This window comes from Mesoplodon bidens (assembly GCF_964165515.1).
Source record: "Mesoplodon bidens genome assembly, chromosome: 9".
Classification (NCBI taxonomy): Eukaryota; Metazoa; Chordata; class Mammalia; order Artiodactyla; family Ziphiidae; genus Mesoplodon; species Mesoplodon bidens.
Window position 1 is genome coordinate 41,109,619 of NC_138166.1, and position 13,383 is coordinate 41,123,001.

Sequence of the window (13,383 nt, forward strand, 5' to 3'; positions counted from 1 at the left end):
CGAAATTCGCCTTTTTAGAAGAGATTGGTTCCCCTCTCCGAGACTGACTACACACGAGTTGTGTTTTTTCCAGCCACATCAGTTTTAGGTGTGAAGTGAAAACAGCAACTCCCTAGCTCACCCTTTCCAGGTAATTTTTACAAATGCTCTTCATCCCCTCTCTCCACCAGCAGCCCTTCAGTTCACTAACACAGGACTCATGAGCCTCCCTGATACAGCAGCTGTTGTTGCTGGTAATTTCTGTGACCACCCCCCATGGCTACATCCTCCCCACACTGCTTGTGCTGATGCCGCGCCTGTCTCGTCGGGTATCACCATCCCTGCCTCTGAGTACCTGGGTTTGGGATTTGGGAAAGCAACCTTTTCACAACTCAGGCTTAAACAGCAGGTCTGCTGAAGATGAATGTTTTGTAGCCCAGTGGTGACAGGAGAGAACCCCAAGGAATCTCCCTGCTTCTTGAGACTTCAGCCCCATTTTATGGGGCTTGCTTCCACCTCCAGGCCTTAGTACTTGGTATTCCTTCTGCTCAGGTGTGATCACAAGGTTTGCTCCTGCCTAAGCACCCTATGAAATCTGTACCCCACCTCACTCTTATCCAAGTATTTCCTATCCTCCTTTTTTTCCCTCCACAGAACTTATCTCCTAATATATTTTTATAATATATCACTTATTGATTTTGTTTTTATTAGCCTCTTCCCTGGAATATAAACTCCATGACCGTTGGGATTTTGTCAGTTTCATTCATGTTGGACCCTAGAGCGCCTGACACCAAGCAGATGCCTAATAAATATTTATTAAATGAATGAACAGTCCCTGGAAGTACAGCTTCTCACTGCTTCCCTACCACCCACCTAAGCCCCAGGTCCCCACAAGACCATCCACCTTCAGGCCGTAATGGACGCAGGTCCACGTTCTCAGGACCAAATCTGAAACACACAGCCCTTCATTTCCCCAGCAAGAGGGTGAGAATTCCTCAGATCCCATCTCTGTTCTGATTCCCCTTCCCATGGAAGTATAGCTTCCCCTCCTCACCCAGCCACCCCGTAGCTTACCACCAAAGCCGGTTTCTGCTTTCCTGGAGCGCCGTCTTCGGCCCCAAAGCCTGTTTTCTGTTTAGTTAAGCGAGGAGGCATTAGACTGAGGCAGCTCCAGTGCCATGGCAGCCGACGTAAGCAAACCAAAATCTAAGCCTGTAAATGCCTCACAGTTATGAAATCCAAACCCACGGACAACCAATCTGAGTCAACTAGGCTTCAAGCTGTAGCCAATCTGTAGTAATTGCCTTGCTCTGTTTCCACGTTTTCTCCATTATAATCTCCCTGGAGTGCTCGGTTTGGCGCTGCCCAATCCAAATCAATTTTTGCTCAAAAAAACTCTTAAAACTGTTAATACACTTCTGTGTATTTTTTAACAGGACCCAGCTTTCATTTGCACTATGGTATTTAAAGTTGAAAATTATATAACCATGGAAAAGTTTAATTTTGACTATGTAATGAGAATGAATTTTTTAAAATTAAATTCCTATTTATTTATGCATACAAGTATTTGTAACCTTAAGGTTAACTGTGTAATTAACTGACACATCACACTTGAATAAAATGTCACAACAACCTTTTTAACAAGATGTATTTTAATGAGCAAAGACAGGATTAGTGAAACCTTTTTGTACATATCTTTTGAGATATTAAACATGTACTGTCAAATATATAGATATATATATAAAAGTGGATACGAATACAAATTATTTTGTCATGAAAGAGCTGTGCTTTCAAAGGCTTTTTTTTTTTTTTTTTTTGCTGTACGCGGGCCTCTCCCTGTTGTGGCCTCTCCCGTTGCGGAGCACAGGCTCCAGACGCGCAGGCTCAGTGGCTATGGCTCACGGGCCCAGCCGCTCCATGGCATGTGGGATCTTCCCGGACTGGGGCACGAACCCGTGTCCCCTGCATTGGCAGGCGGACTCTCAACCACTGCACCACCAGGGAAGCCCCTCAAAGGCTTTTTAAAAGGCCAAAAAGGTAAAGTTTCTCCTAGAAAATGACACTTGGGACTTCCATGGAGGTCCAGTGGTTAAGACTCTGCCTTCCAATGCAGGAGGCGTGGGTTCAATCCCTGGTTGGGGAACTAAGATCCCACATGCCATGGGGTGTGGCCAAAAACTTTTTTAAAAAAAGAAAATGACACTTAAGAGTTAATGGTATCAAAGTCACATTGGCTAAAGAAGGAAAACAACAAACTTTTAAACCTATCTTAACAGTAACCTTACTGCAAGTATGCGATTTTTTTGAACATAACACACAGAAAGGAGAATAACCTCAAAGGCATTTATAACTTTCTTGTCTGATATATTAAAGTACAAGTTTGGCTAATGACTCCTGAATTGTAAAATTTCCTGACAAACTCCCCTAGACTGCGCATAGCTTTTCTCCTTTAAAAGGTCATATAAAAGATATAAGCCAGCATCCAGCAGAGCTAATACTGGTCCATAACAAAAGTTTACTTTAAGTTATTTAAAAATACTAACATAAGAAAATTCCAGTTTAAAAGAAATTTCAAACCAGTACTAAACATTAAAAAACAGCCACATGGCTGAGGTTAATTTTCTAAAGTCAAACAAACAAACAAGCTCCCCCTTTCTCCCCACCAAACAGCAATGGGACAGCTGCCCCATAATGTTTATTTGTTTGTTTGCTTTTTCCTACAAAACTCAGTTTACCACCTGCTGGAATCCCAGCCCAGGAACCAGCCTGTGAATGTAGATGGCTCATGGCCCTGTTTTATGATGACAATTGGCAACCCCTTGTCTCTTCCAGAAGGGTCTGTCTCAAGGTATATCTTGGCTAAAAAGAGTTTAAAAGACAAATAAAGTGAGTTAGTTTCAATTAAAGTAAAATAACTATAGAATGAAAAGCCTGCCAATAAAAGTAATAAGTCAAATTTTCATCACCCTAAAGTAGCCAATGCTACTCCATATGAACAATTCCTTATTGTCTTCTCTCGTCTGCCATGGAATGTGCATGAGAGTCTCATTATTGCCAGAAAAAAATCCAAATTTTATGGAATTATACTTACAGCATAATTATACTTTACTTGTCAATAATACAAAACAAACAAAACAAACAAACAAAAACTGTGCCAGAAAGAACAGCATTCCTCAAAAGGAATTTATAAAAATCTAAGTTGTCGGAGCTTCAAGATGGTGGAAGAGTAAGACGCGGAGATCAACTTCCTCTCCACAAATACATGAGAAATACATCTACATGTGGAACAGCTCCTACAGAACACCTACTGAACACTGATAGAAGACCTCAGACCTCCCAAAAGGCAAGAAACTCCCCACGTACCTGGGTAGGGCAAAAGAAAAAACAGAAGCAAAAGAATAGGGATGGGACCCGCACCAGTGGGAGGGAGCCATTAAGGAGGAAAGGTGTCCACACACTAGGAAGCCCCTTTGCGGGCGGAGACTGCGAGTAGCGGAGGGGGGAAGCTTCGGAGCCACGGAGGAGAGCGCAGTAACAAGGGTGTGGAGGGCAAAGCGGAGAGATTCCCGCACAGAGGATTGGTGCCAACCAGCACTCACCAGCCCGAGAGGCTTGTCTGCTCACCCGCCGGGGCGGGCGGGGACTGGGAGCTGAGGCTCGGGCTTTGGAGGTCGGATCCCAGGGAGAGGACTGGGGTTGGCTGCGTGAACACAGACTGAAGGGGCTAGTGCGCCACGGCTAGCCGGGAGTCCGGGAAAAGGTCTGGAGCTGCCGAAGAGGCAAGAGACTTTTCCTTCCCTCTTTGTTTCCTTGTGCGCGAGGAGAGGGGATTAAGAGCACTGCTTAAAGGAGCTCTAGAGACAGGCGCGAGCCGCGGCTATCAGCGCGGACCCCAGAGACGGGCATGGGTTGCTAAGGCTGCTGCTGCCGCCACCAAGAAGCCTGTGTGCAAACACAGGTCACCGTCACACCTCCCCTCCCAGGAGCCTGTGCAGCCCGCCACTGCCAGGGTCGTGTGATCCAGGGACGGCTTCCCCGGGAGAACACACGGCACGCTGCAGGCTGCTGCAATGTCGTGCTGGCCTCTGCCGCGGCAGGCTCGCCCCACATTCCGCACCCCTACCGGCCGCCACCCCCCCCACCCCGCCCGCCCCGAGTGAGCAGAGCCCACGAAGCAGCTGCTCCTTTAACCCTGTCCTGTCTGAGCGAAGAACAGATGCCCTCAGGCAACCTACACGCAGAGGCGGGTCCAAATCCAAAGCTGAACCCCGGGAGCTGTGCGAACAAAGAAGAGAAAGGGAAATCTCTCCCAGCAGCCTCAGGAGCAGCGGATTAAAGCTCCACAGTGAACTTGATGTACCCTGCATCTGTGGAATACACGCATAGACAACGAATCATCCCAAGTTGAGGAGGTGGACTTTGGGAGCAAAGTTATATATATATTTTCCCTTTTTCTCTTTTTGTGAGTGCGTATGTGTATTCTTCTGTGTGTGATTTTGTCTGTATAGCTTTGCTTTTACCATTTGTCCTCGGGTTCTATCCGTCCGTTTTTTTTGTTTTTTTTTTACTTAAAAAATTTTTTTTCTTAATAACTATATTTTATTTTTTATTTTAATACCTATTTTATTTTATTTTATCTTCCTTCTTTCTTTCTTTCCTCCTTCCTTCCATCCATCCTTTCTTTCTTTCTATTTATCTATCTATCTATCTATTTTTTCTCCCTTTTATTCTGAGCCATGTGGATGAAAGGCTCTTGGTGCTCCAGCTAGGCGTCAGGGCTGTGCCTCTGAGGTGGGAGAGCAAAGTGCAGGACACTGGTCCACAAGGGACCTCCCAGCTCCACGTAATATCAAACCACAAAAATCTCCGAGAGACCTCCATCTCAATGCCAAGACCCAGCTTCACTCAACGACCAGCAAGCTACACTGCTGGGCACCCTATGCCAAACAACTAGCAAGACAGGAACACAGCCCCATCCATTAGCAGAGAGGCTGCCTAAAATCATAAGGACACAGACACCCCAAAACACACCACCAGATGTGGACCTGCCCACCAGAAAGACAAGATCCAGCCTCACCCACCAGAACACAGGCACTAGTCCCCTCCACCAGGAAGACTACACAACCCACTGAACCAACCTTAGCCACTGGGGACAGAAACCAAAAACAACGGGAACTACAAACATACAGCCTGCGAAAAGCAGACCCCAAACACAGTAAGTTAAGCAAAATGAGAAGACAGAAAGACACACAGCAGATGAACCAGCAAGGTAAAAACCCACCAGACCTAACAAATGAAGAGGAAATAGGCAGTCTACCTGGAAAAGAATTCAGAATAATGATAGTAAAGATGATCCAAAATCTTGCAAAAAGAAGAGAGAAAATACAAGCAAAGTTTAACAAGGACCTAGAAGAACTGAAGAGCAAACAAACAATGATGAACAACACAATAAATGAAATTAAAAATACTCTAGAAGGGATCAATAGCAGAATAACTGAGGCAGAAGGACGGATAAGTGACCTGGAAGATAAAATAGTGGAAATAACTACTGCAGAGCAGAAGAAAGAAAAAAGAATGAAAAGATGTGAGGACAGTCTCAGAGACCTCTAGGACAACATTAAATGCACCAACATTCGAATTATAGGGGTCCCAGAAGAAGAAGAGAAAAAGAAAGGGACTGAGAAAATATTTGAAGAGATTATAGTTGAAAACTTCCCTAATATGGGAAAGGAAACAGTTAATCAAGTCCAGGAAGCACAGAGAGTCACAAACAGGATAAATCCAAGGAGAAACATGCCAAGACACATACTAATCAAAGTTTCAAAAATTAAATACAAAGAAAAAATATTAAAAGCATCAAGGGAAAAACAACAAACAACACACAAGGGAATCCCCATAAGGTTAACAGCTGAACTGTCAGCAGAGACTCTGCAAGCCAGAAGGGAGTGGCAGGACATATTTAAAGTGATGAAGGAGAAAAACCTACAACCAAGATTACTCTACCCAGCAAGGATCTCATTCAGATTTGATGGAGAAATTAAAACCTTTACAAACAAGCAAAAGCTAAGAGAATTCAGCACCACCAAAACAGCTTTACAACAAATGCTAAAGGAACTTCTCTAGGCAGGAAACACAAGAGAAGGAAAAGACCTACAATAACATCCCTAAACAATTAAGAAAATGGTAGTAAGACCCGTATATATGCTGTCTACAGAGACCCACTTAAGACCTAGGGACACATAGAGATTGAAACTGAGGGGATGGAAAAAGATATTCTATGCAAATGGAAATCAAAAGAAAGCTGGAGTAGCAATTCTCATATCAGACAAAATAGACTTTAAACTAAAAACTATTACATGAGACAAAGAAGGACACTACATAATGATCAAGGGATCGATCCAAGAAGAAGATATAACAATTGTACATATTTATGCACCCAACATAAGAGCACCTCAATACATAAGGCAAATAGTAACAGCCATAAAAGGGGAAATCGACAGTAACACAATCATAGTAGGGGACTTTAACATCCCACTTTCACCAATGGACAGATCATCCAAAATGAAAATAAATAAGGAAATACAAGCTTTAAATGACACATTAAACAAGATGGACATAATTGATATTTATAGGACATTCCATCCAAAAACAACAGAATACACATTCTTCTCAAGTGCTCATGCAACATTCTCCAGGATAGGTCATATCCTGGGTCACAAATCAAGTCTTGGTAAATTTAAGAAAATTGAAATTGTATCAAGTATCTTTCCCGACCACAATGCTATGAGACTAGATATCAATTACAGGAAAAGATCTGTAAAAAATACAAGCACATGGAGGCTAAACAATACACTACTCAATAACCAAGAGAACACTGAAGAAATCCAAGAGGAAATCAAAAAATACCTAGAAACAAATGACAATGAAAACATGACGACCCAAAACCTATGGGATGCAGCAGAAGCAGTTCTAAGAGGGAAGTTTACAGCAATACAATCCTACCTTAAGAAACAAGAAACATCTCAAATAAACAACCTAACCTTACACCTAACGCAATTAGAGAAAGAAGAACAAAATAACCCCAAAGTTAGCAGAAGGAAAGAAATCATAAAGATCAGACCAGAAATAAATAAAAAAGAAATGAAGGAAATGATAATTAATTTAATTGTGATTGAAAAGATCAATAGGGCTTCCCTGGTGGTGCAGTGGCTGAGAGTCCACCTGCCGATGCAGGGGACACGGGTTCATGCCCCGGTCCGGGAAGATCCCACATGCCGCAGAGCGGCTAGGCCTGTGGGCCATGGCCTCTGAGCCTGAGCATCTGAAGCCTGTGCTCCACAAGGGGAGAGGCCACAACTGTGAGAGGCCTGCGTACCACAAAAAAAAAAAAAAAAAAAAAAAAAAAAGATCAATAAAACTAAAAGCTGGTTCTTTGAGAAGATAAACAAAATTGATAAACCATTAGCCAGACTCATCAAGAAAAAAAGGGAGGGCTTCCCTGGTGGTGCAGTGGTTGAGAGTCCGCCTGCTGATGCAGGGGACACGAGTTCGTGCCCCGGTCCGGGAAGATCCCACATGCCGCGGAGCGGCTGGGCCCGTGAGCCATGGTCGCTGAGCCTGCGCGTCCGGAGCCTGCGCTCCGCAACGGGAGAGGCCACAACAGTGAGAGGCCCGTGTACCGCAAAAAAAAAAAAAAAAAAAGAAAAAAAGGGAGAAGACTTAAATCAATAGAATTAGAAATGAAAAAGGAGAAGTAACAACTGACACTGCAGAAATTCAAAGGATCATGAGAGATTACTAAATCAACTCTATGCCAATAAAATGGACAACCTGGAACAGATGGACAAATCCTTAGAAATGCACAACCTTCCAAGACTGAACCAGGAAGAAATAGAAAATATGAACTGACCAATCACAAGCACTGCAATTGAAACTGTGATTAAAAATCTTCCAACAAACAAAAGCCCAGGACCAGATGGCTTCACAGGCGAATTCTATCAAACATTTAGAGAAGAGCTAACACCCATCCTTCTCAAACTCTTCCAAAATATAGCAGAGGGAGGAACACTCCCAAACTCATTCTATGAGGCTATCATCACCCTGATACCAAAACCAGACAAAGATGTCACAAAGAAAGAAAACTACAGGCCAATATCACTGATGAACATAGATGCAAAAATCCTCAACAAAATACTAGCAAATAGAATCCAACAGCACATTAAAAGGATCATACCCCATGATCAAGTGTGGTTTATCCCAGGAATGCAAGGATTCTTCAATATACCCAAATCAATCAATGTGATACACCATAATAACAAAGTGAAGAAGAACCATATGATCATCTCAATAGATGCAGAGAAAGCTTTTGACAAAATTCAACACCCATTTATGATAACAACCCTGCAGAAAGTAGGCATAGAGGGAACTTTCCTCAACATAATAAAGCCATATATTACAAACCTACAGCCAACATCGTCCTCAATGATGAAAAACTGAAACCATTTCCACTAAGATCAGGAACAAGACAAGGTTGCCCACTCTCCCCACTCTCAACATAGTTTTGGAAGTTTTAGCCACAGCAATCAGAGAAAAAAAGAAATAAAAGGAATCCAAATTGGAAAAGAAGAAATAAAGCTGTCACTGTTTGCAGATGACATGATACTATACATAGAGAATCCTAAAGATGCTACCATAAAACTACTAGAGCTAATCAATGAATTTGGTAAAGTAGCAGGATACAAAATTAATGCACAGAAATCTCTTGCATTCCTATACACTAATGATGAAAAATCTGAAAGTGAAATTAAGAAAACACTCCCATTTACCTTTGCAACAAAAAGGATAAAATATCTAGGAATAAACCTACCTAAGGAGACAAAAGACCTGTATGCAGAAAATTGTAAGACACTGATGAAAGAAATTATAGATGATACAAATAGATGGAGAGATGTACCATGTTCTTGGATTGGAAGAATCAACATTGTGAAAATGACTCTACTACCCAAAGCAGTCTACAGATTGAATGCAATCCCTATCAAACTACCACTGGCATTTTTCACAGAACTAGAACAAAAAGTTTCACAATTTGTATGGAAACAAAAAAGACCCCGAATAGCCAAAGCAATCTTGAGAAAGAAAAACGGAGCTGGAGGAATCAGGCTCCCTGACTTCAGACTATACTACAAAGCTACAGTAATCAAGACAGTATGGTACTGGCACAAAAAGAGAAATATAGATTAATGGAACAGGATAGAAAGCCCAGAGATAAAACCAGGCACATATGGTCACCTTATCTTTGATAAAGGGGGCAAGAATATATAGTGGAAAAAAGACAGCCTTTTCAATAAGTGGTGCTGGGAAAACTGGACAGCTACATGTAAAAGAGTGAAATTAGAACACTGTCTAACACCATACACAAAAATAAACACAAAATGGATTAAAGATCTAAATGTAAGGACAGACACTATAAAACTCTTAGAGGAAAACATAGGCCAGAACACTCTCTGACATAAATCACAGCAAAATCCTTTTTGACCCACCTCCTAGAGAAATGGCCATAAAAACGAAAATAAACAAATGGGACCTAATGAAACTTAAAAGCTTTTGCACAGCAAAGGAAACCATAAACAAGACCAAAAGACAGCTCTCAGAATGGGAGAAAATATTTGCAAATGAAGCAACTGACAAAGGATTAAACTCCAAAATTTACAAGCATCTCATGCAGCTCAATATCAAAAAAACAACCCAATCCAAAAATGGGCAGAAGACCTAAATAGACATTTCTCCAAAAAGATATACAGATTGCGAACAAACACATGAAAGAATGCTCAACATCATTAATCATTACAGAAATGCAAATCAAATCTACAATGGGATATCATCTCACACCAGTCAGAATGGCCATCATTAAAAAATCTACAAACAATAGATGCTGGAGAGGGTGTGGAGAAAAGGGAACCCTCTTGCACTGTTGGTGGGAATGTAAATTGATACAGCCACTATGGAGAACAGTATGGAGGCTCCTTAAAAAACGAAAAATAGAACTACCATATGACCCAGCAATCCCACTACTGGGCATATACCCTGAGAAAACCATAATTCAAAAAGAGTCATGTACAAAGCGAAAGAGAGGCATGGACATATATACACTACCAAACGTAAGGTAGATAGATAGTGGGAAGCAGCCGCAGAGCACAGGGAGATCAGCTCGGTGCTTTGTGACCGCCTGGAGGGGTGGGATGGGGAGGGTGGGAGGGAGGGAGATGCATGAGGGAAGGGATGTGGGAACAGATGTATATGTATGACTGATTCACTTTGTTATAAAGCAGAAACTAATTAAAAAAAAAAAAAAGAAATCTAGAAACAATAAATGCTGGAGAGGGTGTGGAGAAAAGGGAACACTCTTGCACTGCTGGTGGGAATGTGAATTGGTACAGCCACTATGGAGAACGGTATGGAGGTTCCTTAAAAAACTACAAATAGAACTACCATATGACCCAGCAATCCCACTACTGGGCATATACCCTGAGAAAACCATAATTCAAAAAGAGACATGTACCAAAATGTTCATTGCAGCTCTATTCACAATAGCCCGGAGCTGGAAACAACCTAAGTGTCCATCATCGGATGAATGGATAAAGAAGATGTGGCACATATATACAATGGAATATTACTCAGCCATAAAAAGAAACGAAACTGAGCTATTTGTAATGAGGTGGATAGACCTAGAGTCTGTCATACAGAGTGAAGTTAGTCAGAAAGAGAAAGACAAATACCGTATGCTAACACATATATACGGAATTTAAAAAAAAAATGTCATGAAGAACCTAGGGGCAAAACGGGAATGAAGACGCAGACCTACTTGAGAATGGACTTGAGGATATGGGGAGGGGGAAGGGTGGGCTGTGACAAGGCGAAAGAGAGGCATGGACGTGTATACACTACCAAACGTAAGGTAGATAGATAGTGGGAAGCAGCCGCAGAGCACAGGGAGATCAGCTCGGTGCTTTGTGACCGCCTGGAGGGGTGGGATGGGGAGGGTGGGAGGGAGGGAGATGCATGAGGGAAGGGATGTGGGAACAGATGTATATGTATGACTGATTCACTTTGTTATAAAGCAGAAACTAATTAAAAAAATAAATAAATAAACTTAAAAAAAAAAAAAAAGAGTCATGTACCACAATGTTCATTGCAGCTCTATTTATAATAGCCAGGACATGGAAGCAACCTAAGTGTCCATCAACAGATGAATGGATAAAGAAGATGTGGCACATATATACAATGGAACATTACTCAGCCATTACAAGAAATTAAATTGAGTTATTTGTAGTGAGGTGGATGGACCTAGAGTCTGTCATACGGAGTGAAGTAAGTCAGAAAGAGAAAAACAAATACCGTATGCTAACACATATATATGGAATCTAAGAAAGAAAAAGGTCATGAAGAACCTAGGGGCAAGACGGGAAGAAAGACACAGACCTACTAGAGAATGGACTTGAGGATATGGGGAGGGGGAATGGTAAGCTTTGACAAAGTGAGAGAGTGGCATGGACATATATACACTACCAAACGTAAAATAGACAGCTAGTGGGAAGCAGCCGCATAGCACAGGGAGATCAGCTTGGTGCTCTGTGACCACCTAGAGGGGTGGGATAGGGACGGTGCGAGGGAGGGAAACGCAAGAGGGAAGAGATATGGGAACATATGTATATGTATTACTGATTCACTCTGTCATAAAGCAGAAACTAACACACCATTGTAAAGCAATTATACTCTAATAATGATTTCTAAAAAAAATCTAAGTTATCACAGTTATGGAGGTTTTACCATTTCCATAATAAAAAAAAGTGTTTAAGTGAATTAGAAATTTTCAGAATAAATTGATATAATTACATCCTAAATTAGATAACAAAATATGTTTTTGTTGTTCCTTTTCTGAAATTCTTCAGTTAAAAAAATTCCATTACTCTTTAGTTCTGAAGATGAAAGCTAAGATTCTTCTTGGTTTTGATATGTGGTTTTGGAGGATGTGGTGAAAAGAGAAGTCAGGAACTTGGTTAACACCTGTTCAGAATTACTGTCATAATTGCCCACAGGATCTAGCTTACCTGACTTCAGAGATTCTGATCTCTCAACTTCATTGGCATCTTTTCCAATCCAAATAAAAATCTGAAAAATGAAGCAATAATAATACACATTGTTTTGGGAGTGTAGATGTGGTGCGAGCCTTATGCAAAGTGCTTCTCATAGAATCCCACTTAATCTTCACAACAACCCCAAAGTCCAGGGTGTGGAGATGGAGGTGCAGAGAGGTTCAATCACTTTCCTAATGTATACACTTACTAAAAGACCCTAAATTTATATCCAGCCAGTTTGACTCCAGATTTCACATTCTGGTATTTTATGTTTATACAGTATTTTCTAGTTATTAAGTGAGCTTTCCTTAAAACCACACATTGGCTGTTTTTTTGCACCCAACCCTAGGGTGTGTAAGGCAGTCAGTATCCCCATACTATTATCCTGGGGGAACCATATGTAGCGTGTTTGTGGGCACCCCAGACTCCCTTTAGGATCCCCTAACTTAGCCCTAGGGTTCTTGTCCTATGGTATTGTATCCTGTCACACTTTGGTAAAAGTGTTATAATGTTTAATATTTAAATACTGATTCTTAAAAACAGATATATGTTCTGTATGTATCCTTCTTGTCAAATGTGTAGATTTTTTGCTTCAATGATGAAAAATTCTCCTAAATTCCCTTATATTTAAATCACTTTAAAATCACTTGTTGGCAGAGAAATTTTGGTCAAATTAGTTTTGATTACATTCTAATGTATACTGAAAGTGCTAGAATATTTGCTTGCAGGCACAGAACAAACCATGACAGCATGGCCATGTAAATGAAAAGTATGACTGAAAAACAAATGAAATGTAGTACAGGAAATATTTTGAAGTATCCATGATTATGGAAGCAACAGAGCTGACTACAAATGGAAAAGATTAAATTCTTCTGAATAAGGAAACATTCTTATAATTCTTAAATACACAAAGGTATTTTATTGACATAAGGTTTTAAATTTCATATCTAGAAATAAGTGATCCATTCACTTAGGGAGAATCTGTGACTAGATCCCAAACTCAAATATGGTAATTCTAGACCAAGAAGCTAAGTTGTAATATAACTGAATGACTTAGCAAGTAAGAACAAACCTAAAGGTAACAAGTCTCTGTGGTTGACTCTAAGACTAGGCCTAATTCATATAAGTGTTTTATAATTGTTCTATATGATTTAGCTCCTAACATATTTATTTTTCCCTTTCACAGGAGAAAACAACTAACAGATGTGACATATAAAATCGCCATTAATTTTCTATAAAATAAAGATATATACATAACAGTAATATATTT

General features: G+C 40.9%; 1 protein-coding gene across 1 annotated transcript in view; it reads right to left on the minus strand.

Annotated features, from left to right (window-relative positions):
- Positions 1-1,586: 1,586 nt before the first annotated feature.
- SCIN (scinderin) overlaps positions 1,587-13,383 on the minus strand; it is a gene marked incomplete at its 5' end in the record, with an annotated part of 85,022 nt that continues 73,225 nt past the window's right edge. The window contains 2 exons of the mRNA XM_081244547.1: positions 1,587-2,838; positions 12,087-12,147. Coding sequence (XP_081100673.1) covers positions 2,711-2,838; positions 12,087-12,147 — 189 coding nt within the window. The 3' untranslated portion in view covers positions 1,587-2,710. The remainder of the gene's footprint in view (positions 2,839-12,086; positions 12,148-13,383) is intronic.